Source organism: Podarcis liolepis (assembly GCF_965112155.1).
Source record: "Podarcis liolepis genome assembly, chromosome: 1".
Lineage (NCBI taxonomy): Eukaryota > Metazoa > Chordata > Lepidosauria > Squamata > Lacertidae > Podarcis > Podarcis liolepis.
Genome location: NC_139554.1, coordinates 5,629,893 through 5,656,540, shown reverse-complemented (window position 1 = coordinate 5,656,540; position 26,648 = coordinate 5,629,893). Strand labels below are relative to the sequence as shown.

The 26,648-nt window shown below is 48.4% G+C and overlaps 1 protein-coding gene across 1 annotated transcript; it reads left to right on the top strand.

Moving 5' to 3' along the window:
• Nucleotides 1-26,648, top strand: GMFB (glia maturation factor beta). Its single transcript, XM_083516310.1, has 7 exons — nucleotides 1-200; nucleotides 5,931-6,027; nucleotides 10,549-10,598; nucleotides 12,281-12,330; nucleotides 14,516-14,598; nucleotides 16,193-16,266; nucleotides 23,154-26,648. The coding sequence occupies exons 1-7, from the start codon at nucleotides 198-200 to the stop codon at nucleotides 23,223-23,225; spliced, it is 429 nt and encodes a 142-aa protein (XP_083372436.1). The 5' UTR covers nucleotides 1-197; the 3' UTR covers nucleotides 23,226-26,648.

The window sequence follows — 26,648 nt, the reverse complement described above, 5'->3', positions numbered from 1 at the left end:
TTTCCGCTCGCCGTAGCTCAGGCGACGCCTCCGAACCCTGCCCAGCTGCGCCTCGGATTGGCTCGGCGGCCGGGACGGACATGCGCGCTGAGCGGTTCTGAGGCCGGATTGAAAGGGATCCGGGGAGGGCACCCGGGGGCTCTTAAAGGGGCCGCGCTGCTGAAGGGACTTGAGGGGAAGGCTGTTGCGGGAGCAAGATGGTGAGTGCGGGGGGATCGCTGGGGCGGCGAGGGGAGGCCCCGGCTGCCTCCTTCGCCGCTTCCACATTCCCGGGAAGGTGTGTGCCCTTAGAGTCCGAGGTGGGGTGTCTAAAAACCCCTCCCATGTCCCTGCTGGGGGTCTCCGTCGTCGGTGGGGGGGGGGGAGGGAGAGGAAGATATGACATTTTGAGCAATAAATATGACTTTTGACACACAAAAAAATAGTTGTGGCGATGGCCTCCCGCTGCAGGGATGGTTTGGTATTTGTTTAAACCGCCTATGTAACTGTGAGTATCTTGGGGGGGGGGGTTGTTGTTACAGGTTTGTTTTGTTTTTGTTCTCATTATCTTTATTTTGTGTTTTTTATGCTGCGAACTGCCCTGAGATCTTTGGAGGAAGGGCGGTGTGCAAATTTAATAAATAAAACAAACACACCAAGTTAAAACTTAAAACAATACATTTCCCCAGACCTCTGGGAAGGCTAGAGAAGACTCCTGTCCCTCAAAGGAAAAAAAACCCCCAAAACTGTGATGCTTCGTTGCAAGGAAAGGGCCAGATTTTAATGTTTTAATGTTGTATTTTAATCTTGTTTTTAAGTTGTATTCATTCAGCTTGTTTTTATTATTACTTATTAGCCGCCCTGAGCCTGGCCTTGGCTGGGGAGGGCGGGGTATAAATAAAATTTCTTATTATTATTTTACCCACTTTGCATTTAGTGGGACTGTGCTTGGAAAAGGCGCTGGCGAGGCTGCCTCCCTGCCCCGCACCCTCTTTTTTGTCTTATTTTTACTGCCCCACCCCGACCCACTCTCCCTCTGGAAATGGCAGGATCAGGGGTGCATTCCAAAGAGTGATCTGGGCTTGTTTCTCTTTGCCACACTTAAGTGCCATGTGCAAGTGTGTTTTCCTGTACTCCCTAATCCAGGATGAGTATACTTTATGTCTGTACTCACACCAGGAATGTGGATTAAATTTCCCCTCCTCACTCACTGCAAGCCTGACTGGAGAGGGTGTGGAGATGAGTGGCTGAAAAATGCTCCCCCGGGGATAAATCCACATTCTGCGATGTGGAAAGTGCAGTCCTGTGTGTGCCTACTTGGAAGAAAGCCCTACTGAACTCACTCCCACATAGGTCTGTCCAGGATCGCAGCCTGGGTCCTTGTCCTTGTGATGGGAGGGGTTGATGCTAGGACTCTTTCCCCTTAATACAGTGGTACCTCGGGTTACAGACGCTTCAGGTTACAGACTCCGCTAACCCAGAAATAGTACCTCGGGTTAAGAACTTTGCTTCAGGATGAGAACAGAAATCGTGCTCCGGTGGCGTGGCAGCAGCAGCAGCGGGAGGCCCCATTAGCTAAAGTGGTTCTTCAGGTTAAGAACAGTTTCAGGTTAAGAACAGATCTCAGGAACGAATTAAGAATTTAACCCGAAGTTACACTGTAAATGTTTATTCCTAAAGTGGAGCATGTAATCTGCATTGTCCCAGAATACTTCAACCCTGTTCCCACTAATGGACTCACAGTTGTCCATGGAGGCACAGTGCAATTCTGTGTCCAGGGTAGCTGTCTACCTGCTCCATCTGGTACGCAGGATGAGACCCTCCCTGCCCGCAGACTGTCTCGCCAGAGTGGTGCATGCTCTGGTTATCTCCCGCTTGGACTACTGCAATGCACTCTATGTGGGGCTACCTTTGAAGGTGACACGGAAACTACAACTAATCCAAAATGCGGCAGCTAGACTGGTGACTGGGAGCGGCCACCGAGACCACATAACACTGGTCCCAAAAGACCTATATTGGCTCCCAATTACAGGGAACCAAGCAGAGGGCCTTCTCGGTAGTGGCGCCCGCCCTGTGGAATGCCCTCCCACCAGATGTCAAAGAAATAAACAACTATCGGACTTTTAGAAGACATCTGAAGGCAGCCCTGTTTAGAGAAGCTTTTAATATTTGATGAATCATTGTATTTTAATATTCTGCTGGAAACCACCCGGAGTGGCTGTGGAAGCCCAGCCAGATGGGTGGGGTATAAATAGTAAATTATTATTATTATTATTATTATTATTATTATTATTATTATTTATTATTTTATTGATACTTGGAAGCTAGTTCTCTTGCGGTCAATGGGACTCCTTCATTTTAAGTACGATCTGGATCAACATCAACACCAATTGTGATTTTTGCCTGTGTGTCATTATGCACTTTAGCCACCCTGGAAAAAAAAATATAAAGAGCTGTGAGAGGATGGAATTTTTACTTGGTATCTCTTCCAAGGCACACCCTTGCCTAGTCATTCTAATCTGCTTCCGTTAATGGTAAATTGGAACCGGGCTGGCTGTTGTGTTTGGCTAATCTGGTGTAAAAGGTTGTGTATGCATACATCTTAAGTTCCCTTTTGGCTCCTTCTGTCCATCTAATTGTTCTCTTGGAGAAAGCTAAAGTAGAACAGTTGCACTTTTCCAAAATGGGATGCTTTTGCTTTGGGAAATCATTGAGGTAAGGGTGCCCACCCCACCCACGACTGCCTTCTCTCCCCTCTTTCCCAAAACCCACTCATGGAGCCCAGAAAGGGCTGAATCTGCTATCTGCCTCTAGTCTCTTGGGGAAGTTCACACCAGTATAAACATCCTCTTGTTCCTTTTCTGCCCACCCACCACTGCTGCTTATGTCTAACTCTCTGTTCACCCTCCAACCATCATCACGTCTTTGTTACTGTTCTTATTATGAATTTTTTGTTTTTATTTTGTAAATTCATTCCGGAGGTCCATACTTAACCTCAAACTGTTCTTAACCTGAAGCACCACTTTAGCTAATGGGGCCTCCTGCTGCCACTGTGCTGCCGGAGCGTGATTTCTGTTCTTATCTTGAAGCAAAGTTCTTAACCTGAAGCACTATTTCTGGTTTAGTGGAGTGTGTAACCTGAAGTGTATGTAACCTGAAGGGTTTGCAACCTGAAGTGTATGTAACCTGAGGTACCACTGTATTTTTATGGCGTGAACTGCCCTGAGATCTATGGACGAAGAAGGCCAGTATGCACATTAATAATAATAATAATAATAATAATAATAATAATAATAACCATTCTTTGGAAGCAATCAGTGTCAGCTGGTGGGAGGGGGCTGGTGCTTGTGCAGGGAGGGCAGTTCGGTTAGATGGCCTTGGGTCTTGGTCTTGGCACTTTGGAAGCAAAGGAATCTGCTTTCTCCTGTGTCAGGCCAGTGTGTCAGCACTGCCTACACTGACTGGCAGCTGCTCTCCAGGGTTTCAGGCAGGGGTCTCTCCCAGCTACACCTGCATGTTCTGGGGAGTGAAGCTGGAGCTTTCTGTGTGCAAAGCAGATTCTCTGCCAGCTGAGCCATGGCCACATCCCCTTTGTAAGTTTTTCGCTCGCCCTGCCCAACCTCTCTTAAATTCTTAACTCCTTGCGATGCTCAAAAGGCTAGTTCTCAAGGAAATTGGCTTGTGTGCTGAAAGCCTCTTTCAACAGGCTTCGGTTAGACTTTAGAGGCCTTGAGCTCTTTGTTTGTGAGAGCTCTTAGCCTTAAGTCTGGCTGTGAGTAAAAAAAGAAGAAGAGAAAAGTAGGGCATGTCTGTCTTGCAAAACCTAATCCAGTTTTACTGTCAAGATTTCTGCCTCCTCCCCACCCCAGGAATTAGGTACTTTGTGGGTTTGCACAGGAGCTGAAGCTCCTCTACTAGATTCTGAATAAAAACTATTTTTAGTTCCAGCAAAAGAAACAATGAGATGGTCCCTGCCCCAAGCAGCTTACAATTGAAACAGCAGCGGCAGAAGTGGAGTCCATCTGCTCCCCACCCCAAAAAACCCTCTGGCATTTAAACAGGTTTAAATCCTTGCACAGAAGTCATTCCAAATCCCCACACGGCAGGGAGATGCAAGCTAGAGACTCGCAAATGCTTTTCCTTCTCTTTTCCTTGGCAACAGGGCTGCAGTAAGCTGTTCTGGTGCTTACGGGTGCCTTGCTGGCTCAGGGCCTCCTATGATGAGCAAATGATTTCTGGGTGGTGCAAGTACCTGGAAGCAGCCTATTCAGGGAACTGGGCTGTGCCTCCGCCTGACACAATCGCTGAGCTGCATTTATTTGTGAGTGTAACCGCCAGGAGTACATTTTCACAAAGCTACTTGTCTGAGCAGAGAAGCTCAGGCTGGAATAACGAAGGACGTCTTTTGCGGCAACGATTTGCCTTTTCTCTCCTGTTTCTGCTCTTTGCGGTCCTTCCACTTGCATCAGCTTGGCCTTTCCATGCTGGAAATGACTATCTGCAGTGGCGTAGCGTGGGGGGTGCAGGGGGGGCCGGCAGCACCGGGCGCAACATCTGGGGGTTAGGGTTAGGGGGCGCAAATCCACGGGTTAGGGGGCGTAAATTACTTGCCTTGCCCCGGGTGCTGACAACCCACGCTACGCCACTGACTATCTGAGATGCATTTCACTGCAGAGAGCAAAGGAATTTGCAGGATAGGTTTTCTTTTGTCTTATCTGTATAGTGTAAGATGAACATTGAGGCAGTGATGTATATCCAGAAACTCTCTGGTGTGGTCTAAGTCCTGGCGGGGGGATAACTTCATCTTGTCCCTTTATTTGCTTATTTTTATATCCCAACTTTCTTCCATGGAGGCATACACAATTCTCCCCTTCTCATTTTATCCTTGTAGAAACCTTGTGAGTTGTGCTTCAGCAACACCTGGAGAGCCAAATGTTCCCTATACCTGGCTTATCTCATCCACCATCAGTGGCCAGCCAGATCACCTCTATTTCTGGACTTTCCCAGTGGCATGAGCAGAAAAGTCCTTTTCCTCAAGTTCTCCGCTTGCAGCAGGAATAGGGAGGTGTGCCTGGACTCCCAACTCCCACCTGCCAGCATGACCAATGGTTAAGGGAAAAGGGAGCTGCAGCCAGCCTGGCAATATCTAGAGGGGGCACAGGTTCCCTATTCCTGGTCTGCAGTAACCTTCCTCATACTGGGGCTACAACTCCCATCAGCCCCCGGTCCCACGTTGGGGAAGGCTGGCGTTGGCAATACAGTGGTACCTCTGGTTGCAAACGGGATCCGTTCTGGAGGCCGTTTCGCAACCTGAAAAGAAAGCAACCCGCGCCTGCGGATTGCCGCTTCTTCGCATGTGCGTGACGTCATTTTGTGTGTCTGCGAGACCTGCGAAACCTGGAAGTAACCCGTTCCGTTACTTCCGGGTCGCTGTGGGACGCAACCTGAAAACGCGCAACCTGAAGCAAACGTAACATGAGGTATGACTGTACTGAGCAGATAGACCAATGGTTGGACTTTGTGCAAGGCTGCTTCCTCTGTTCTCACTGCAGGATCACAGAGCACAAAGCATTTCAGAATACAGTGGTGCCTCGGGTTAAGAACTTAATTCGTTCTGGAGGTCCGTTCTTAACCTGAAGCTGTTCTTAACCTGAGGTACCAGTTTAGCTAATGGGGCCTCCCGCTGCTGCCGCACGGTTTCTGTTCTCATCCTGAAGCAAAGTTCTTAAGCCGAGGTACTATTTCTGGGTTAGCGGAGTCTGTAACCTGAAGCGTCTGTAACCCGAGGTACCACTGTAGTTACTTGTTTCCTCTTATTAGTTTCTGGGGCTTTGCGCCAGACCTTCCAACAGCTGGGGATCAGAGAGCTGTGGCTGACTTAAATGTCTTAATAAGAATGTCTTATTCACCTCCCTCCTTGTCTCTCCTTCCCTGCCCCCCCCCCCCCGCAGAGTGAATCCCTCGTGGTTTGTGACGTGGCCGAAGACCTTGTGGAGAAGCTGAGAAAATTCCGTTTCCGCAAAGAGACGAACAATGCTGCGATTATCAGTAAGACGTCTGCCCACCAGGGTTTCAAGGCCTTGCGCTGGGTTGGGGCGGGGAAGGATCTGCTGAGTAAGAGCAGAGGGCATTGCGGACTCTGCATTTGGCCAGAGGCCTCCTTGCCCTTTGCTTTCTGAGAGCACAGTTGAAAGAACTTTTGCATTTGGATGTCAGCAAAAAAACGAACAAAAAACCCTCTGTCCTAGGCAATTTGGAGAGCTGGTTGAGTGGCAACCTTTGTGTCTGCCACAGGTTACCAGTTGGTTGAAACCACCGGATGGGAGAGAACTCTTGTGCTTGAATTCTGCTTGCTAGTTTCCCGCAGGCCACTGTAAGAACAGGGTGATGGACTAGAGGAGGCCATTGGCCTGATCCAGCAGAGCTCTCCTTGTGGATTTGTGAGTCCGCTGAGTGGCAAGAGGCAGGATGCAGGCACTCAGTCCCAACTTTGTATAGCGGGAGAAATGTTGTTGGAAGGTAGTGATCAGTGTTAGAAACTCATATATATAAGCTAGGCGGTAAATGGCTCCTTAAACCGAGGTTACGATAGCCAAAGCGGAATGCCTAGTTGCCATTTTGGGGCCAGGCAGCTCAAAATTGCTCCCTGAAATTCATTCTGGTTGTGCAGATAAAATACAAAATTCTACAGGACGTGGTATTAGTGTGTGAAAACAGCCAAGATCCAGTGATCCCCAGGCAGGTGCTTTGAGATGGTGGAGAGATCAAGCACTATATTGGCGCCCGGTCATCTTCACTTGGTCACAAGTGGCCGATAGCCAGGTGCAAAATGAGCCCGGCGCCTGCCTAATTTCGAATGCTGGCGGTGAGAAGTATTGAGGTGGGAAAGGGGGGGGAGAGATGAGCCAGTAGTGGGCGGGCTAGAGGCAGAAGTGGGTGGAGCAATGGCCAATTCGATTGCCTTTGTTCAGTCGGCCAGATTCCAGCCGTTCAAAGATAAGGGGGCTCTCTCACATTTTGTCTGCACACAAACACACATTGTGTATACAGTGGTACCTCTGGATGCGAACGGGATGCGTTCCGGAACCCTGTTTGCATCCTGAGCGGAACGCTCCTGTGTGCGGGTGTGATTCACTTCTTCTGCACATGCACACGACGTTATTTTGAGCATCTGCGCATGTGCGAGCGGCAAAACCCGGAAGTAACCCGTTCTGTTACTTCCGGGTTGCCGCAGCACGCAACCTGAAAATGCTCAACCTGAAGCATATTTAACCTGCGGTATGACTGTATATAAGCCTCATTCCATGCAAGCAAAAGGTATTCTTGGTTGGAGGACACAAGCCAGTCAAATAGGTTTGGGGACAGGGGGAGGGGCTTGAGGAGAGGGGGTGTGGCTTAGAGGGAGGCCTGAGGGTTGCCTCTGGCCCTGGGGTTCCCCATTCCTGGTGTAGCAAAGCAGTAGGGTATTAAATGGCCAGCAGGGTCTTGGAGGCAGCTTCTCCAAGTTGTCCCAAATTATGTCAACACCGTAATTAAGCTTTGGGTCTGTCTGTCCAGAGCTGACCTTGTCGGCTTCAGTGGCTCCTCCGTGGAGCCTCTTTTATCATCCTGAGGATCCCTTTAAAAAGAAGAGATCGAAAGAGATTACTGCCCTCATGGCTACAAAGATAAGTGGATTTATCGCGGCTTATGTTCTTTTCCAAATGTTTCTTCTTTCTCCTGATTCTCCTTCCCTGCCCTGGTTGAGCAGACGTCTCTTAACTACAAGAAACTGCCGTCGTGGCATTTGCTATGGGTGGTTTGGTGACGTTGGGCAGTATTTATGTGTGTGTGCAGGTGGATGAACTATTTATAGCCCACCATAATAAAACACAAGTTACAAGCTAGCTAGCAGAAAAGAAAAGAAAAGAAAAATTGCTTAACAGCCACCAGGCAAAAACACATCTAAAAGCACAGTTTTCGTCTGGTTCCAAACAGCAAGAATATCATCCTGGAAAAAAAGCAAGTTCTGTAACTTGGGGGGGCTGTGGCTGAGAAGGCCCTGTCCCTGCTGAGGTGTCCCTCATCTTAAATTTATGCACCTGGTTCTTCCTGCCTAAGTGCAGAACCTTGTATTTGTCACTATTGAAATTCATTTTGTAACCTTGGGCTCAGTTCTCCAATCTGTTAAGGTAATTGTGATGGAATGATGAGCTACTTGTGCGTAAAATCCTAGTCCCTCAGAGTTTGACAAAGTCCGCAAACCTCTGTGTGTAACGGAGCCCCTTAAGCATGGCTCCGTCAGTCGCTGGCAGATTCCGACAGTGGTTGCTTCCGGAATCTCTTCCAACATAAAAGCTCCTTGACGGAAACGCGTCTCCTGGACTCACGACGCGACAGTTTCTGGCGCGGAGTGGGTGTCCCTATAGGAGGTCCTGAAACCTCCCCACTACCTTCGCTGGAAGTGTGTCTAAGCCATCCCTCCCGCTCACTTTCCCTCGGAGCTCCTTCTCTCCCCCTGCTGGTTCCCTCTTCAGCTACTGAGTCTCTCCCAACCTCTGTGAGCCCTTCCACCTCCTGTCCCTCCGATGGCAGTTCCCTGACAGTAATAATAATAATAATAATAATAATAATAATAATAATAATAATAATAATTTATTTATACCCCGCCCATCTGGCTGAGTTTGCCCAGCCACTCTGGGCGGCTCCCAATCAAGTGTTAAAAACAGTACAGCATTAAATATTAAAAACTTCCCTGAAAGGGAATCATATTGAATCATAGCTGTCACCATTTTCCCTTTTCTTGTGAGGAATTCTATTCAGAATAAGGGAATTCCCCTTAAAAAAAGGGGAAACGTTGACAGCTACGTATTGAATCCTGATTCTATCTTCTGCGGCATTAGCTCCCCCTCCCGGTTTGGTGTCATCTGCAAATTTGATGAGCATCCCCTCTTTTCCTCCGTCCAAGTCATTTATAAAGACGTTGAACCACAACGGGCTCAGGACAGAACCTGTGACACCCCACTTGCCACCTTTCTTCCAGGATGGTGAGAAACCTTCCCTTGTGGTAAAACAACAGAGCAAGGTCTTAATAAAAGCTTTTTTTTTTTTTTTAAAGCATGTTGTTAATAGCAACCCATGTTGCTAATAGCACACAGTGCGTGCAGGTGGGTCGCCAGTGAGGAGTCAGTGTTACCCTGTAATCACCCTCTGCCACAAAGACACTCCTTTTCTGAGTGTCTTTGTGGCAGAGGGTGATGCTCAACAGCAGGGATGGGAAACCTTAGACTCAGGGGCCACATTCAGCCCTCTAGACCTCTCTCTCTGGCCCTTGGAACTCTTCCCTGGGCCTCACCCCTCGTCAGCCTTGCTTTGCACCCTCCTTGAGTGTTTTTGCCTGGCTGGGATTTGCCCTTGAACTTTGACAATTTCCCCTGCTTGTCTACATGGAGGACAGAGAAGGGTTTCCAAATAATAATAATAATAATAATAATAATAATAATAAATTAATTAATTTATACCCCACCCATCTGGCTGGGCTTCCCCAGCCACTCTGGGCGGCTTCCAAAAAAAATTAAAATACTGTAATACATCAAACATTAAAAGCTTCCCTAAACAGGGCTGCCTTCAGATGTCTTCTAAAAGTCTGGTAGTTGTTGTTCTCTTTGACATCTGGTGGGAGGGCGTTCCACAGGGAGGGTGCCACTACTGAGAAGGCCCTGTGCCTGGTTCCCTGTAACTTGGCTTCTCACAGTGAGGGAACTGGCAGAAGGCCCTCGGCGCTGGACCTCAGTGTCCGGGTAGACCGATGGAGGTGGAGACGCTCCTTCAGATATACTGGACCGAGGCCGTTTAGGGCTTTAAAGGTCAGCACCAACACTTTGAATTGTGCTCGGAAACATACTGGGTGCGGAACATAAATAGGTGTAGGAAATATCCTCTTGCACAAAGGAAAACATACGTACCTGTCGTTCCTCCTCCTCCTTTTGCCTCTGGTCCTGCCAACGTCTAGCATTCAGCCCTTGGAACAGTGTCCAGAATCCTCTTGGTGGGTCAGCTGAGAGTTGCTCCGAACATTGGCCCGTTAATTGTGCTACTGTTAATTGAATTAATTTATTATTTTGGGCACAGACCAGTTCCAGCTCACATACAAAATCAGGGAAGTCACGAAACACAATAGGGATGCATTTAAATTTGCAGTGCGGTATAACAGGGACAGTACAGATGCAGCAGCAATTAAAATATATAAATTACATCTTACTCACTAAAATATAACCTGAAGTTGTCATTTAAAACCTTAATCGTGGTGGTATCACAGCTTGTTCCCTAAGTTTTATGGCAATCGCACAGAATTTGGCCACCTTTAACGTGATCTCTGGATCTTTGTCCTCTACCAGAGATTTTAAACATTGGAGTTTGGACCCATTTGGAGATTTTTACTGTTAATTGGCTGCAGCCAGAGAGTAAGGGCAGGGCGAGCAGCCCTGTAAAAAAAGAAGCAGTAGAACCATTGACATCAGTGGTCCTAGCTGAGTCGTGATCATTAATTTCAGTGGGTTCATTTCAATTTCTTTCTCCCTTTTATTATAGTGAAGATCGACAAGGATAAGCAGCTGGTGGTTCTGGATGAAGAACATGAGGTTTGTGGATGGTCTATTTATATGGTGTGGATTTTGTGTCTTCGCCTCCAGCTACAAACTGCTTCCAAGCTGGGGCTGCAACTTCTCACAGCAAAGATTTTCTTATTGCTGGATTTTGAAAGTGAACCGTTGCGCCATTTGGAAAATCGTTTCTTTGTCTGTATTCCACGCCACACCAGCTCTGCCCTTTACAATGTTGGTGTGCTGGTCCCGGAGGGAAGGTTACCGTTGGCGTAGTCAAAGTCCGGTCCTGGGTCACTGGGCTGGAAACAGTTCACAAGGAGCGAGGTGAGGTCCGAAGCAGGAAGCCGGGCGGGGACAGGAACACTGGAGGGTCAGGTCTGGGTCCGGGCAGGAACAGGTACTCAACAACAACGTTGCTCCCGCAACCTGGGACCGGGCTGACTGGCCTTTATCTTCTCTGAGGCCAGAGGCGGCCCCGGCCCCCAGGAGACCCGCCTCTCCTGGCCTTAAGGCGAGCACTCCTCCCGGGAGAAACCAGTTCCCTTCGCCTCTCTGCCCTGAGCCTCTGCAGTTCAGGAGAGGCTGAAGGGTTACTGGGCCCAGGGGGAGACTCACCTGTAGGCACTGAGTCCTCCAGCACCTCCGGAGCCAGAGTGGATTCACCTGGTGCCTGCTCCTGAGGATCCGGCACAGGTGCAGGCGCTTCAGAATCAAGGCCCTGCCCCAGTTCAGCCGGCCCTGGAGGCGGGGACTCCTGTGCAGGCTGGGATTCCTCCGGTTCATCCTCTGAATCGGTTTCCCAGGCCATCACAGTTGGTTCCTGCAGGATGCTCTGAAACCACGCCTGGGTGGTCTTGGCAGAAGTAGCAACGTCGCGCTTGGCATGTCTGTTCAGAAACAAACCCCACTGAGTTTAGTGGGCTTTATTTCCTAGCTTTTGCCAAGGTGGTGCTGTTCAGATGTTTTTGACTACAACTCCCATCAGCCACAGTATGATTCGTCCCTGCTGGGTGGAGCTGATATCTGAACAGCACCTGGTGGTGGTGGTGATGATTTATATACTAGCCTTCATCATAAGATATCAGGGTGGTTCACAGAATAAAATGGTCAAGGGCTCTTTAAGGGAACATGCTTCAGATAATAATAATAATAATAATAATAATAATAATAATAATAATAATAATTAATATATAAATTATTTATACCCCGCCCATCTGGCTGGGCTTCCCCAACCACTCTGGGCAGCTTCCAACCAAATATTAAAATACAATAATACATCAAACATTAAAAGCTTCCCTAAACAGGGCTGCCTTCAGATGTATTCTAAAAGTTTGGTAGTTGTTATTCTCTTTGACATCTGGTGGGAGGGCGTTCCACAAGGCAGGCGCCACTACCGAGAAGGCCCTCTGCCTGGTTCCCTGTAACCTCTCTTCTCACAGTGAGGGAACCACCAGAAGGCCCTTGGCACTGGACCTCAGTGTTTGGGCAGAACAATGGGGGTGGAGATGCTCCTTCAGGTATACTGGACCTTTGAGGCCATTTAGGACTTTAAAGGTCAGCACCGACACTTTGAACTGTGCTCAGAAACGTACTGGGAGCCAGTGTAGCTTAGATAACTTAGTTACTGTTATGTATACCATTTTATACAGCTGTTGGATATATCTGTGGGATTCCTGTGTGCACAACCCCGTCTCTTGTTTTATTTTTAATTCTACCAGGGCATTTCTCCAGATGAGCTAAAAGACGAGCTGCCCGAGAGGCAACCTCGATATCCTTTTTTTGGCGGCGGCAATATTTTGCTTTAGAAGAACCCATTTCTGGTCTGCATATTGGTGCTTGCAAAAGCCTCAAGCTAGCACACTCGGCTCTGCCTGGACACGTGGGTTGGGCCACCAAACAGGTGTACAAATCAATGGGTCAGTGGTGGCGATTCCAGGTTCAATCCCCACATGGGAACAGCCCCTGCCTGAAACCTTGGAGAGTTACTGCCAGATAGTGTAGACTGTGCTCCATGGACTACTGGGGCCCCACGAGCTTCGTTCAGGTGGTCTGCAGCATGTCTGTAAAAGTGCAATTAAAAACCCTACAGCGTCTAGCATGGCGCATTAGGTAAAGCTAAAGGACCCTTGGTTGGTTAAGTCCAGTCAAAAGCATCTATGGGATTGTGGCACTCATATCACTTTCATCCAAGGGAGCCGGCGTTTGTCCACAGACAGCTTTCCAGGTCATGTGGCCAGCAGGACTAAACTGCTTCTGGCACAACGGGACACCATGACAGAAACCAGAGTGCACGGAAACACCGTTTACCTTCCCGCTGCAGCGGTACCTATTTATCTACTAGCACTGGTGTGCTTTCGGACTGCTAGGTTGGCAGGAGTAGGGACCGAGCAAAAGGAGCTCACCCTGTCGCGGGGATTCGAACTGCCGACCTTCTGATCGGCAAGACCAAGAGGTTCAGTGGTTTAGACCACAGCGCCACCCATGTCCCTATGGTGTATTACAATTGCTACACTAGGCAGAAAAGCAGTTAAGTGGTCTGCCAAGAACCTCGGCGATTTTCAAGTGGTCCATGGTGCAAATATTTTGGGAGCCACTGGCGTAGACAATTTTAAGATAGGTGGGCCAATGTTCTGGCTTGGTACAAGGCCCCTTTTTACAGTTCTTGCCCACTAGGGGTGAGAAGCTGTCTGTAGAGTGCCCATTATAAGCTAGGTAAGAGCTGGAGCCTCAATGGATAAGCAGGACATTGAACCTAGGAAAGGGAAAATATGAATGGAGTGTCCACACCCTTACCAAGGCAAAAAGACAGATATTGATGAACTGGAAAGATTTAAATGCAGCTCTCTTCAATGAGTGGATAGAATATATGTACAAACCTGAAACACATGAAAAAGCCGTTTACAAATGTAGACTCGCCATGGGCAAATTTAACAATATTTGGAATTCATTTTTATGAGCACTGTAGTAGGTTAAGTTTAGGTTAACTACCATAACCATCATGTAATGTTAATAATTTTTTGTTTTTTGTTTCTTAAACGGGTGTTTTTTTGTTTTATTTATTTGTTTTTTTGGGGGGGATGCAGGTGACACTGGGTTAAACCACAGAGCCTGGGACTTGCCGATCAGAAGGTCGGTGGTTCGAATCCCCGCAACGGGGTGCGCTCCCGTTGCTCGGTCCCTGCTCCTGCCAACCTAGCAGTTCGAAAGCACACCAGTGCAAGTAGATAAATAGGTACCGCTCCAGCGGGAAGGTAAACGGCGTTTCCATGCGCTGCTCTGGTTCACCAGAAGCGGCTTAGTCATGCTGGCCACATGACCCGGAAGCTGTACGCCGGCTCCCTCGGCCTATAAAGCGAGATGAGCGGCGCAACCCCAGAGTCGGCCACGACTGGACCTAATGGTCAGGGGTCCCTTTACCTTTATTAGGTTAAGTTTTAGGTTAACTACCGTAACAATCATATAATGTTTATAGTTTTTTTGTTTTTTACACGGGTGTTACTTTGTTTTATTTTCACATTTTCGTTTACCTGGTGCACTTAAAATTTTGTACTTCTTATTTTTCTGTAAAGAATCTAACAAACAAAACTGTATTTCCCAGCGTTCCTTAGGGTGAAGATGTGACTGTTTTAAAGTGGGATGATTCTGCTTTAAATGCATAGTGCGGATGGGACCTCGCGGTGGAAAGCGGAGTGGGGTGGGGGTGGGGAGGCGCTGCTCAGACCAAACAAGAGTCCCTGGGAAGTGCTTCCAGCTGTCTGGTACAATCATGGCTGCCTTTAGTCCATTTTAGCGTTTCATTGATCCGAACGTAGCAGCCCCAGGTATGAACTGCCCTCCTCACCTGTAAACTCTGCTTAAAAACTCAGATACACTGAGCACGTTGCAACGGGCAGGTTTCAAGATCCTCTCTTGCCCACCCCTCCTGCTTCCATTTTCCTTAACTCTGAGAAAACGTTCATCGTCTACAGCTACAAGTACCAGCACGATGACGGGAGAGTCTCTTACCCGCTCTGCTTCATCTTCTCCAGCCCCGTCGGTAAGTCAAGCTCCGGCTGGATGGATGATGGGGGCAGTTTCTCCCGTACAAATTCCTGCTCTGCAGGGGGTTGGGCTTGATGACCTTTTGAGGGCCCTTCCAGCTCTCTACAGTTCTGCGAAGCAAAACACAGCCGCCTGCTGGGCTTCAAGATGGAAACGGCTGATTGCCATAAGGACAGCAAGTTCCGCTGGGAGCCATGTTTTGATCGGACGGGACACAAACACGTCTTAGGATAGCCCTAAGAACAGCCCACATGGGGGCGAGGTGGTGTTGGTGAAGCTTGTGAATTGCCCTTTTCGGGACCCCCATGCTCTCAATTTTAAGTGTTGACACTCGCCTTCGTTGGCCCCCTCCAGAAATTGTTGTTGGACTACAACTCCCATCGTGCACTGGCAGGGGCTGATGGGAGTTGTAGTCCAACACCCTCTGGAGGGAGCCAGGCCGACAAAGCCAGGCTTAGATTTCGGAGCCCATAAGGTACAACGCTTAAGAGTGTCAAGCTAGGACCTGGTTTCAAATCCCTACTGGGCCACGAAGCTCATTGGGTGTGACCTTAGGCCAGTCGTTGCCTTCTCTCAGCCCAGCCTACCTCACAGTGTCGTCGTGGGGATTAAATTGGGGGGGGGGGACAGCGTACACCACCTTGAGCTCCTTAGAGGAAATGGTGGGATATAAATGCAATTCTGGGCTGCATCACTAGGAGTCTAGCATCTAGATCAAGGGAAGTAATAGTGCCACTGTATTCTGCTCTGGTCAGACCTCACCTGGAGTACTGTGTCCAGTTCTGGGCACCACAATTCAAGAAGGACACTGACAAACTGGAACGTGTCCAGAGGAGGGCAACCAAAATGGTCAAAGGCCTGGAAACGATGCCTTATGAGGAACGGCTAAGGGAGCTGGGCATGTTTAGCCTGGAGAAGAGGAGGTTAAGGGGTGATATGATAGCCATGTTCAAATATATAAAAGGATGTCACATAGAGGAGGGAGAAAGGTTGTTTTCTGCTGCTCCAGAGAAGCGGACACGGAGCAATGGATCCAAACTACAAGAAAGAAGATTCCACCTAAACATTAGGAAGAACTTCCTGACAGTAAGAGCTGTTTGACAGTGGAATTTGCTGCCCAGGAGTGTGGTGGAGTCTCCTACTTTGGAGGTCTTTAAGCAGAGGCTTGACAACCATATGTCAGGAGTGCTCTGATGGTGTTTCCTGCTTGGCAGGGGGTTGGACTCGATAACCCTTGTGGTCTATTCCAACTCTATGATTCTATGATTCTATGAAATGCAATCAATTAATAAATGGAAAGGGGCGACTTGCAAGGGACGAGACTCTAGTAGAGCAGCTTTTGCCAACCAGGTGCCCTCCAGAACTACAGTTCCCATCGGCCCAATGGGAGTTGCAGTCCAGAGCATCTGACAGGTTGGCAAAGGCTTTAGCAGAGCAAGGAGCCAGTAGCGAGTGGGGAGAAGCAGCAGGCAGGCAATAAAACGGCTGGCCTATTCCATCTGTACCCCTGCCCCGTTCCTCCTGAACAAGACTGCCTTAATTCTGGTCTTGCTTGGCTCCTGATCCCGATTTCCTCCCGATAATTGCAGGGTGCAAGCCTGAGCAACAGATGATGTACGCCGGCAGCAAAAATAAGCTCGTACAGACGGCGGAACTCACAAAGGTAAGAGTGGAAGGCGCCCAGAATTTGCCGGGTACTAACTTACTGCATTGGGGGGAAGGGTTGTGGCTTAATGGGGGGGGAGGCTGCTGGCTGACTCCAACTGCAAAAGCTGAGGCTGCTGAAGTCTATCTTAGCTATGAGTCCTGGAAGATCTGCTTCCTGCTTGCAGGCCTTTTCTCACCTGGCCTGGAAGGCAGGACCTTGGACTGACTCCAGCTGCAAAAGTTGAGGCTGCTGGGCAGAATCTTGAGCTGGGGTGTTGTTTTGGATTCTTTCTTGGGTGCGGGTGCTGTTGTTGTTTTGTATCATTTTCAATCCTGTTGTGATATATATACACACAAATTGCTCCTTTTGGTTGCATACTTTAAATGATTGATTTATTGTTCACGACTACTTTTGTTATGTTACAGTGACGTGGTTTTTTTCATGTTTCATGCATTGAGCATGGTCTGAACTGTGGAAAGGTGGCGTGCAAATGAAATTATGTATGTGTTCTAGAGCATCTGCCTTGCGTGCAGAGGGGTCCTTGGGTAGATTCCCGACTCCGGAGAGCTGCTGCCGGTTGGTGTAACCAGCACAGAGCTAGATGGACCAATGGTCTGATTCGTCATGCTAACTTGATGCTTTCCCCATTGCCTAAACTCTTCTGTCAGTTTTAAATCTATTATCAGGGCATGTGTGTACAGTGGTACCTCAGGTTAAGTACTTGATTGGTTCCGGAAGTCTGTACTTAACCGGAAGCGTTCTTAACCTGAAGCGGACTTTCCCATTGAAAGTAATGGAAAGTGGATTGATCCGTTCCAGACGATGAAAAAACACCCCCTAAAACAGCAATTTAACACGAATTTTACTGTTTCACGAGACCATTGATCCATAAAATGAAGGCAATAATCAATGTACTGTACTATAAAATAAATAAGACAGTATTTTAGATGAAAAAAAATTGTTTCCAAACTCACTGTTTGGAGGGGGCTCAGGGTCCTCTTCCACAATCACAATCGGCTTGGCTCCCGGCATTCATGGAGGCCTCGGAGAGCTCCTGCGGCTGGAGCCCAGTCGCAGAGCCTCTGTAGGCCCCGTGGATGTCGGGGCTTGGCTCCCGGCATTCGCAGAGGCCTCAGAGAGCTCCGTAGGCCCCGCCGATGTCCAGGTTTAACCCTAACCCTAACCCTCCAGGCAGCGGCGAGGCCTCAGAGAGTTTGGACAACTTACTTCTGGGTTACAATCGTTCGTAACCCAAAAAAAGTAAGTTGAAGCATTCGTAACCCGAGGTACCACTGTAATGTGGTGCCCATAAAATTCTGTGCGCAGTATACAGATCTGCCCCTATAAATTAGACAAAATTACTCTGCTCTGCTAGTTGTGCAGAGAGGCAGAGAACTGGCACTGAGTCACTGTCTCTTTTTGTGCAAGAGATCCTCTGGCATGTGGAGGGAAAGGCATCCTGTGGCTAGCTTCAGACTTCACTGGGCTTCCACTTCCTTAAAAAAAAAAAAAAGTTATTGGAGTTTATAAAGAAAAATACAAAGATTATTGTCAAATATCTCCTTTTTTGTGTGTGGTCCAAAAGAAAACATTGATCCAGAGGCAAAAAAGAGATGGAGAAGAGGGATGGGGGAACTAGAGAGAAAGAAAGAGAGGAGGGAGGGAGGAATAGAAAAGGAATTAAAAGAGAAAGTGGAAGGAGAAGAAAGAGAGGGAAAAAATTAAGAAGTTGGTTTTCCATTTCCAGTTTCATAAGGGCTGGTCACTCAGCTACATGCGCATGAATTCACAGGTGTGCTTTGTGGTTTGAGGGATGGGGACACCCAGGCATGCACACGGACAGCCCTGGCCGATGGCATCCTTTCACCTCTGGATAACCCTTGTAAGTTTCAGATGGGTTGGGAAGGCGGGCAACAGAGGGGCGCCTGCTCTCGCCTGCCTTCACGCCTATTCAGGGTGGACAGGGACCAGCGCAAGCTGTCTGGCTCACAGTCTTGCAGAGCAAATCTGCTGTGGGGAACTGGATTTCTAGCTGTGTGCTCCAGCTTCCAAGGGAGACAAGAATTAGACCAGCCTTCTCTAACCTGGTGCCATCCACATGGTTTGGACCACAGCTCCCCTCTGCCCCAGGCATCTAGGGCAGGGCAAACCTAGACTTTCAGCTGACTGTACCCTTCAGCTTCCTAGGTGAAGGTAAAGGGACCCCTGACCATTAGGTCCAGTTGTGACCGACTCTGGGGTTGCGGCGCTCATCTCGCTTTACTGGCCGAGGGAGCCGGCGTACAGCTTCCGGGTCATGTGGCCAGCATGACTAAGCCGCTTCTGGCGAACCAGAGCAGCGCACGGAAACGCCGTTTACCTTCCCACCGGAGCGGTACCTATTTATCTACTTGCACTTTTGTGCTTTCCAACTGCTAGGTTGGCAGGAGCAGGGACCGAGCAACAGGAGCTCACCCCATTGCGGGGATTCAAACCGCCAACCTTCTGATTGGCTCTCTGATTTAACTAGCTTCCTACTGTGCCCTTAATCCTCTGAGCAAGCAGCAGCACTTCCTAGCTGGCATTTCCTGAGCAGGGTTGTGTTCTCCTGCCTGGCCCTTCCATCGCTCCCCTGAGGAGACTCTTCCTTCCACCCCACCATGTTTTCCATAATCGCCCTACTGTGGTTTTGAGTGCAGTAACTAATCTGTACTGTGTGATGGAGCTTCGCTCCCCCCCATCTTTCCGTTTTACATCGATGCATGAATCAATAGCGGTCTGAGCTGACATCTCTGCCTGCATTCAGAGGAAGCATTAAATAACACCGCAGTGGCTAATGCACCCCTCTTCTGCTCCCCTGTTCCTCAGGCAATTTGCAATTTCTAGGGCAGGGCAGCAGCTGCAGCTCCTCTTTTTCTGCCCCTCTGAGAGATCCTGCAGATCAGGGGTGGGTGACTCTCAGGCCAGCGGGCCAGTTTTGACCCACCCACAGGGTCCAAGTTGGCCTGGGAGGCTGTATCCTCCAAACCACACTGCCCAACAGCAGACGTCTCTGGATTACGTATCAGGGATGTGCTCAGTGTTTGTCATTGGCCTCCCTCTGTCTCGGAGACAATGGAGTGTGCCTCCGAGGGTGAAGTCGAACCTGCCGAAGTGACATCTTGGGGCACAAGCCTGGGCAGGGTGTATGGAGGTCCTGGGCTGACCAGATAAAGAGGAGAAGAAGAGTTTGGATTTGATATCCTGCTTTATCACTACCCAAAGGAGTTTAGGGAAGATAAACTAAAGGATTCTGCCCAAGGCCTGATACCGCCAAAGTTCATAGAATCCTAGAGTTGGAAGAGACCACAAGGGCCATCGAGTCCAACCCCCTGCCAAGCAGGAAACACCATCAGAGCACTCCTGACATATGGTTGTCAAGCCTCTGCTTAAAGACCTCCAAAGTAGGAGACTCCACCACACTCCTGGGCAGCAAATTCCACTGTCAAACAGCTCTTACTGTCAGGAAGTTCTTCCGAATGTTTAGGTGGAATCTTCTTTCTTGTAGTTTGGCTCCATTGCTCCGTGTCCGCTTCTCTGGAGCAGCAGAAAACAACCTTTCTCCCTCCTCTATGTGACATCCTTTTATATATTTGAACATGGCTACCATATCACCCCTTAACCTCCTCTTCTCCAGGCTAAACATGCCCAGCTCCCTTAGCCGTTCCTCATAAGGCATCGTTTCCAGGCCTTTGACCATTTTGGTTGCCCTCCTCTGGACACGTTCCAGTTTGTCAGTGTCCTCCTTGAATTGTGGTGCCCAGAACTGGACACAGTACTCCAGGTGAGGTCTGACCAGAGCAGAATACAGTGGCACTATTACTTCCCTTGATCTAGATGCTATACTCCTATTGATGCAGCCCAGAATTGCATTGGCTTTTTTAGCTGCCGCGTCACACTGTTGGCTCATGTCAAGTTTGTGGTCAACCAAGACTCCTAGATCCTTTTCACATGTACTGCTCTCAAGCCAGGTGTCACCCATCTTGTATTTGTGCCTCTCATTTTTTTTGCCCAGGTGCAATACTTTACATTTCTCCCTGTTAAAATTCATCTTGTTTGTTTTGGCCCAGTTCTCTAATCTGTCAAGGTCGTTTTGAAGTGTGATCCTGTCCTCTGGGGTGTTAGCCACCCCTCCCAGTTTGGTGTCATCTGCAAATTTGATCAGGATGCCCTTGAGTCCATCATCCAAGTCGTTGATAAAGATGTTGAATAAGACCGGGCCCAAGACAGAACCCTGTGGCACCCCACTAGTCACTCTTCTCCAGGATGAAGAGGAACCGTTGATGAGCACCCTTTGGGTTCGGTCAGTCAGCCAGTTACAAATCCACTGAGTGGTAGCATAGTCAAAACCACATTTTACCAGCTGTGATGTTTGTCTGTCAAGTTGTGACGTTTTGCTATGGGAAAGGCAAACCTGCCAATGCATAGGGATTCCTTTCCAGCCCTTTGACAGCTACCTTGACATAGCAGCCCCTGTGTACCTGTGGAGAAAAGGTTAACCTGCAAAAGAAGTCTTAACTGAGGGTGGGTAGGGTGGGAGCCAACTGATGATTCCCAGGTAAGATCCTCCCCTATTGTGTGGCCAGGTAGTCCCTCCCCCTACCTGGCCTGATCACCTTGGCAACGCCTCCCATGGCGGGATTGGGTAACTGGCTGAGGTAGGCGGAGACCTCCAGGTATTCCACCTGGGGAAAGCAAAGCCAAGCCTGTGCTAATGGTGCTGCATAGGGTCCAGGGGGCTGCGCATGCAAAGGGTGCCCCCCATTTAATGTGGAGAGCGGTCACTACATAAACAAGACACGAAGAAGAAGAGGAGGAGGAGTTTGGATTTGATATCCCGCTTTATCACTACCCAAAGGAGCCTCAAAGCGGCTAACAATCTCCTTTCCCTTCCTCCCCCACAACAAACACTCTGTGAGGTGAGTGGGGCTGAGAGACTTCAGAGAAGTGTGACTAGCCCAAGGTCACCCAGCAGCTGCATGTGGAGGAGTGAGGAAGCGAACCCGGTTCCCCAGATTACAAGACTACCGCTCTTAACCACTACACCACACTGGCAGGAGTTGCCAGGAGGAGGCACTCTACTCCAGATTTACTCCTGAGCCTTTTTATTGTCTTGAAGGGAAGCCAGGTTTAGGATCAGTTTTTCCTTCTCTTACATGGGCTGCTTTCCCAGGTTAATGAACCCCACCTGTCCCTCACTTCCCGCTGCAGCATGTGCAGGAATTGCCTTCTTGACCGTTCAACCCACTCTTGGTCTCATCCGCTCAATCCTCCGGAGTCCCAAGTCACCAAGGGTTTGAGACCCATTGGCTTCCCTCACCCGGTTTAGCAGGCCAGTCAAATCTGTTCCTGGGTTGTGTCGTCGCATGCTGACAGCTTACCAAAGCGTTCTACTTCTGCAAAGGTTTCTCTGTTTGGAAAACATTATTTAAGACACAGATAAAAGTTCCTGGAAGCTTTAAAGAGGGTTCCAGATTTTTTTCTTTAGTGTGTAGGAGTGCAACTCTAGGCTTGATTGGTGTCAGCTGGAGGTGCAAATAAAGGGAGGAAGTTGCAGGCTGCAATTTCCGCACGAGGAAAGCACACACACACACACACTCACTCACTCAGCACGCATGCTGACAACAAGGTTGGAAGTAAGACAATGTGTGCTGCTGATACTATGAGTTTTGCTGTGTCAGGATTGTTAATTACAGTGGTGCCCCGCAAGACGAATGCCTCGCAAGACGGAAAACTCGCTAGACGAAAGAGTTTTCCGTTTTGGAGGTGCTTCGCAAGACGAATCTCCTATGGGCTTGCTTCGCAAGACGACAATGTCTTGCGAGTTCCTGCGGGTTTTTTTCCCTTCCCCCCCTTTTTCTAAGCCGCTAAGCCGCTTATCAGCTGATCCGATAAGCCGCTAAAAGCCACTAATAGCGCTAATCCGCTAATCCGTCAATGGGCTTGCTTCGCAAGACGAAAAAACCGCTAGACGAAGAGAATCACAGAACGGATTCTTTTCGTCTTGCGAGGCACCACTGTACTGGACTCCAGATTATACCGTGCTGGAGAGATAAAGAGGGAATATAAATAGCCTGTATATAATAGTACAGTGGTACCTCGGGTTACATACGCTTCAGGTTACATACGCTTCAGGTTACAGACTCCACTAACCCAGAAATAGTGCTTCAGGTTAAGAAATTTTGCTTCAGGATGAGAACAGAAATTGTGCTCCGGCGGTGCGGCGGCAGCAGGAGGCCCCATTAGCTAAAGTGGTGCTTCAGGTTAAGAACAGTTTCAGGTTAAGTACAGACCTCCGGAACGAATTAAGTACTTAACCCGAGGTACCACTGTAACAGAAATGCCTGTGCAACCAGTCAAGCAGTTGAAGCTCTTGACTGTGAATTTGAGTATGACTCCTGTTCTTGTCCTCTGCCTCCGGGGAAAACTCTGCTACAAACAGTAAGACGTGGTTTTACCGAGGTGCCACCACACAAGCAGAAAAGCGTTTCCGAGCACAATTCAAAGTGTTGGTGCTGACCCTAACCCTAACCTTTCTGGTGGTTCCCTCACTGCAAGAAGCCAAGTTACAGGGAACCAGGCAGAGGGCCTTCTCGGTAGTGGCACCCGCCCTGTGGAACGCCCTCCCAGCAGATGTCAAAGAGAACAACAACTACCAGACTTTTAGAAGACATCTGAAGGCAGCCCTGTTTAGGGAAGCTTTTAATGTTTGATGTATCACAGTATTTTAATATTCTTTTGGAAGCCGCCCAGAGTGGCTGGGGAAACCCAGCCAGATGGACGGGGTATAAATAAATTATTATTATTGTTGTTGTTGTATCAGCTGAGACCATAGTTGCTAACAGAATACTTTTCTCCCCCCCCCCTTTTTTTTTTTACTAAAGGTATTTGAAATCAGGAATACAGAAGACCTCACTGAGGAGTGGCTGCATGAGAAACTTGGCTTCTTCCATTGAAAGACTCTTTAAGCATTCCAGCCTGGCGTGAACTGGAACAAGACACGGCGACTCCTCCTCCTCCGACTCCTCCTTTTTAGACCCACAAAGGATGCACTGTATTTATAGTCGTTTCCTGCAGTGTGTGTATGTATGTACATATATATTTTTGTGCGTGCAAAGTTTATACAAGCGTGGGGAGATGCGGCAGTTCCTGCGTAACCAAACTTTGCCCAAGGGGTCGTTTTCCCTTCCCTCTCTTTATTAACTGTTTTAAAAGGGAACAGCTCTCCTGCAGGGACGATTCCACCTCCCCTCCCTCTTGTGACTAATATTTCTATATGGCTTAATCTGGAACTCGTAACTGTGACAGGTAATGTGGCACAGTTTCCCTTAAGCCCCGCTTAAGATGAATGGGACCCTCTGTATCGCTCTTGCTTGTGTCCGTGGGCTCTGTTTGCAGGATGTTGCCAGTCAAATGTTTAGCCTTTTCTTCCCCCTTCGCCTGAGCTGCAGAGGCATCCTTGTTGGACAGAAACTGGACACTTAATGGCTTGTATGTGAAAACAGCATTTTCTTAAGTGACTTGAATCTTCTAGACATAAAAGGGTTTAGAACCAATCTCAAATGCAATTTTTCTGAAGTATTAATCACACCCTCGCTTCTTCAGTTTTTCAGAATGGACTGCTTCCTTTCCTCTTTAAAATTCCAACGATATTCTCAGTTGATCTTGCATCAGCATATTTCCATTTCGGGTCAAAAGTTTGACCCGTCTATTTTTCTTCTCTCTGTGTGTAGTAGATAGTCCCTCTTTCTTCTTTTACTAGTCCAAAGGGAAGTAGATTTCTTAAAAATAATAATCAAAAAATCCGTAAGGGCTCAGTAACACTCTGGTGAACATCCATTCCTTAAGTCTTTATACACAGTTTTTATTAACTGTTCTCTTGTCTTTTTTATACAAGCACTTCTCTGTGTGCCTTTCTTTTCTTTTTTACATTTCTTTATCTCTCCATTGATTGTAAGAGAATCTTATGCTGCCAGTTTTTAAACACTAGACTTGATACACAGGCCGACTCTGCCTAAAAGATGAGGGCACACGGTGTCTGATCAATTTCATCTGGAGGGGCAGATTCTGCGGCTGCTATTGCCACGATTTAAAGCGGGGTGCTTTGGCTGGTGAAAACCCAAAAAGATCCACGAAAACAAACCCTGCTCCTTAGTATTTTGAATGTCCAGCACAGCTCTGTTCTGGGCTCTGTGACCCACGGGCAGGACTGTGTAATACATGCTGTGATTCTGCAGGTAGCACACATTCAAAATTCCGCTTGCAGAATTCCTGACCTGTTCCTCTTTCAAGCTAGTCTCAATCCCACCTTGGTGCTCTCCAATTGTTTCGGCCTATTTGCTCCCCTTAAGCCTAAAACCGGCTAGCTCGGCGGTCAGGGATGATGGAAGTGGCAGCCCCAACAGCACTTGGAGGGCACCACGTTGGGGAAGGAATGCCCCTAGCTCCTTGCAGCTGCAAAGGCGATCATGTCAGAAGCATGTGGGGCAGTTATGGCTTGCCTCTTTGAGAACAGCGAGGGAGAGGCAGGGTTTTGGTGCCCTGCACATTTCCTCCCTTTCCTCCTAGGGTTGAGTCAGTTGTGCGCAGGTCACAGCAGCCCACCTTTCTCGGCGCACAACTTGAATTGCCTGGGTGCAGGACTCGGTGTTTGAACTTTTAATCGCCCTGCCTGCGGGAGGGGTTGGCAACAGAGAACACAGGCCTGGCCTGCCGGTGGATTTTCCCTGTCTGTTCTGTACAGCCTTGACCTGCTCTTCTTAAGCTCTGGGATGAGCAACCATTCTCAGGCCACTTACTGGGCTCATCTCCCTCCCAGCTGATCCAGCTCTCTACCTGGGGGCAGGTGTTGCTGAACGCAAAACAGCGCCTGCTTTAAGGCTGTCCCCGCTACCGTGTCTGCGTTTGGGGACTAGCTTAAAGTGCTTCCCTTTGAAGCAAGCAATGGGTGGGTAGGAGGGAAAGAATCTGCATTGTACAGGTTCCTTTAACCTTTTTCGCTCTTGCTCGCTTAAAGGAGAAAGCCCTGCCCGTCAGCTGACATCACCAGCTATGTCATCGGATGGGTGAATTGGGCACTGTTTGGGGAAAATGAGCTCATCAGCCAGTGTCACCCTGCCGGCTGGAGGTTCCCCACTCCTTGACTACAATTCCCATCATCCCCTGCCCATTGGCCACATTGGCTGGGGCCGAGTCCCGGCGACACCTGCATGGCCACAGGTTTGCCATCTCTGTTCCATTCCGCAGCAAGCGCTTCGCACCATTTCTGGAACAACATTCTCCTGCATGGCAGAGGGCATCTATAGATCTCTCTTGGTGACACTAAAATGTGAAATCTCTTGTTGACTTTTGGGAGCAAACTGGCTTTTCACCTTTGGATTGAGACGGCAGGAAACTCTTTTGCCTAGTGTTGCTTAAAACCGGGCAGGGCCACGAGTAGATGGCTCTGGGTCGGGGGTTGCCAGGCAGCAATCTCCTCTGTTTCCTGGGGCAGCAGGAAACTCAATCGTCCTGGATTTAGCCCACGGGCCATAAAACTGCTTGCTCCTGCCTTGGAGAATGGATGGGCTGCCCTTCTTTTGCACCTCCCTGGAACCTTGCCCAGCTTGGCAAGATAATCAGGCAGTTTAGTTGCTGTTGGCTTTGAGCCCCTTCTGGGCTGCCTAATCCTACAAGTTTTTGAGCTTGTGCAGTAGCTGATGATACATCTGGGCTGTTAAAACACTTAAGAGAGCAGTTGACACTGGTGATAAAAACAAAGCCTGGTATTTTCCTTTCTCTTAACGTTTAGGAGACCTTATTGTCCTTTTTGTAAGTGGCATTATTCTAAAGTGTTGTGCTGAGCATCTTTCTTTCCTCCTTCTTTTTTTACTTTTAGACTAAATGACAATCGTCTAACTTTGTTCAATTTGGAATATTCATTCCAGCCTTGGATTTTTAGTTTTTGCATACCTATTATCAACCGTGTTAAGAAAGACCAACACACAAACACACAATTGGGGCACGGCGGGGAAAACAGTCGACATTCCCATAAGAAAACTATAATTTTTCTAACGGAGTAAATAAAGTAACCTTTCTATTGACAGTGTGCCCTTTTTAATATGGTAGTAGTTTAGGATTCCTCTTTGCTAGAGATTAACCGAGTCTGCAAAAATTACACTTTTTAACAGTATTTCGATTTATAAACTTGGAAAAGATTTATTGAGGAAGCATTGCCTAAAGCTGCCCTGAGTTCCCCTGGTGGAAGAGCATGGTATAAATGCAAATAAATAATAAAGAGCAATTTCCATGGGGAGAAAACAAAATGTGCCATGGAAGTTCTCATTCTCAAATTGAAAAGCAGGCTGTAAATAACTGAAATAAATCTTGTATGCTCTGAA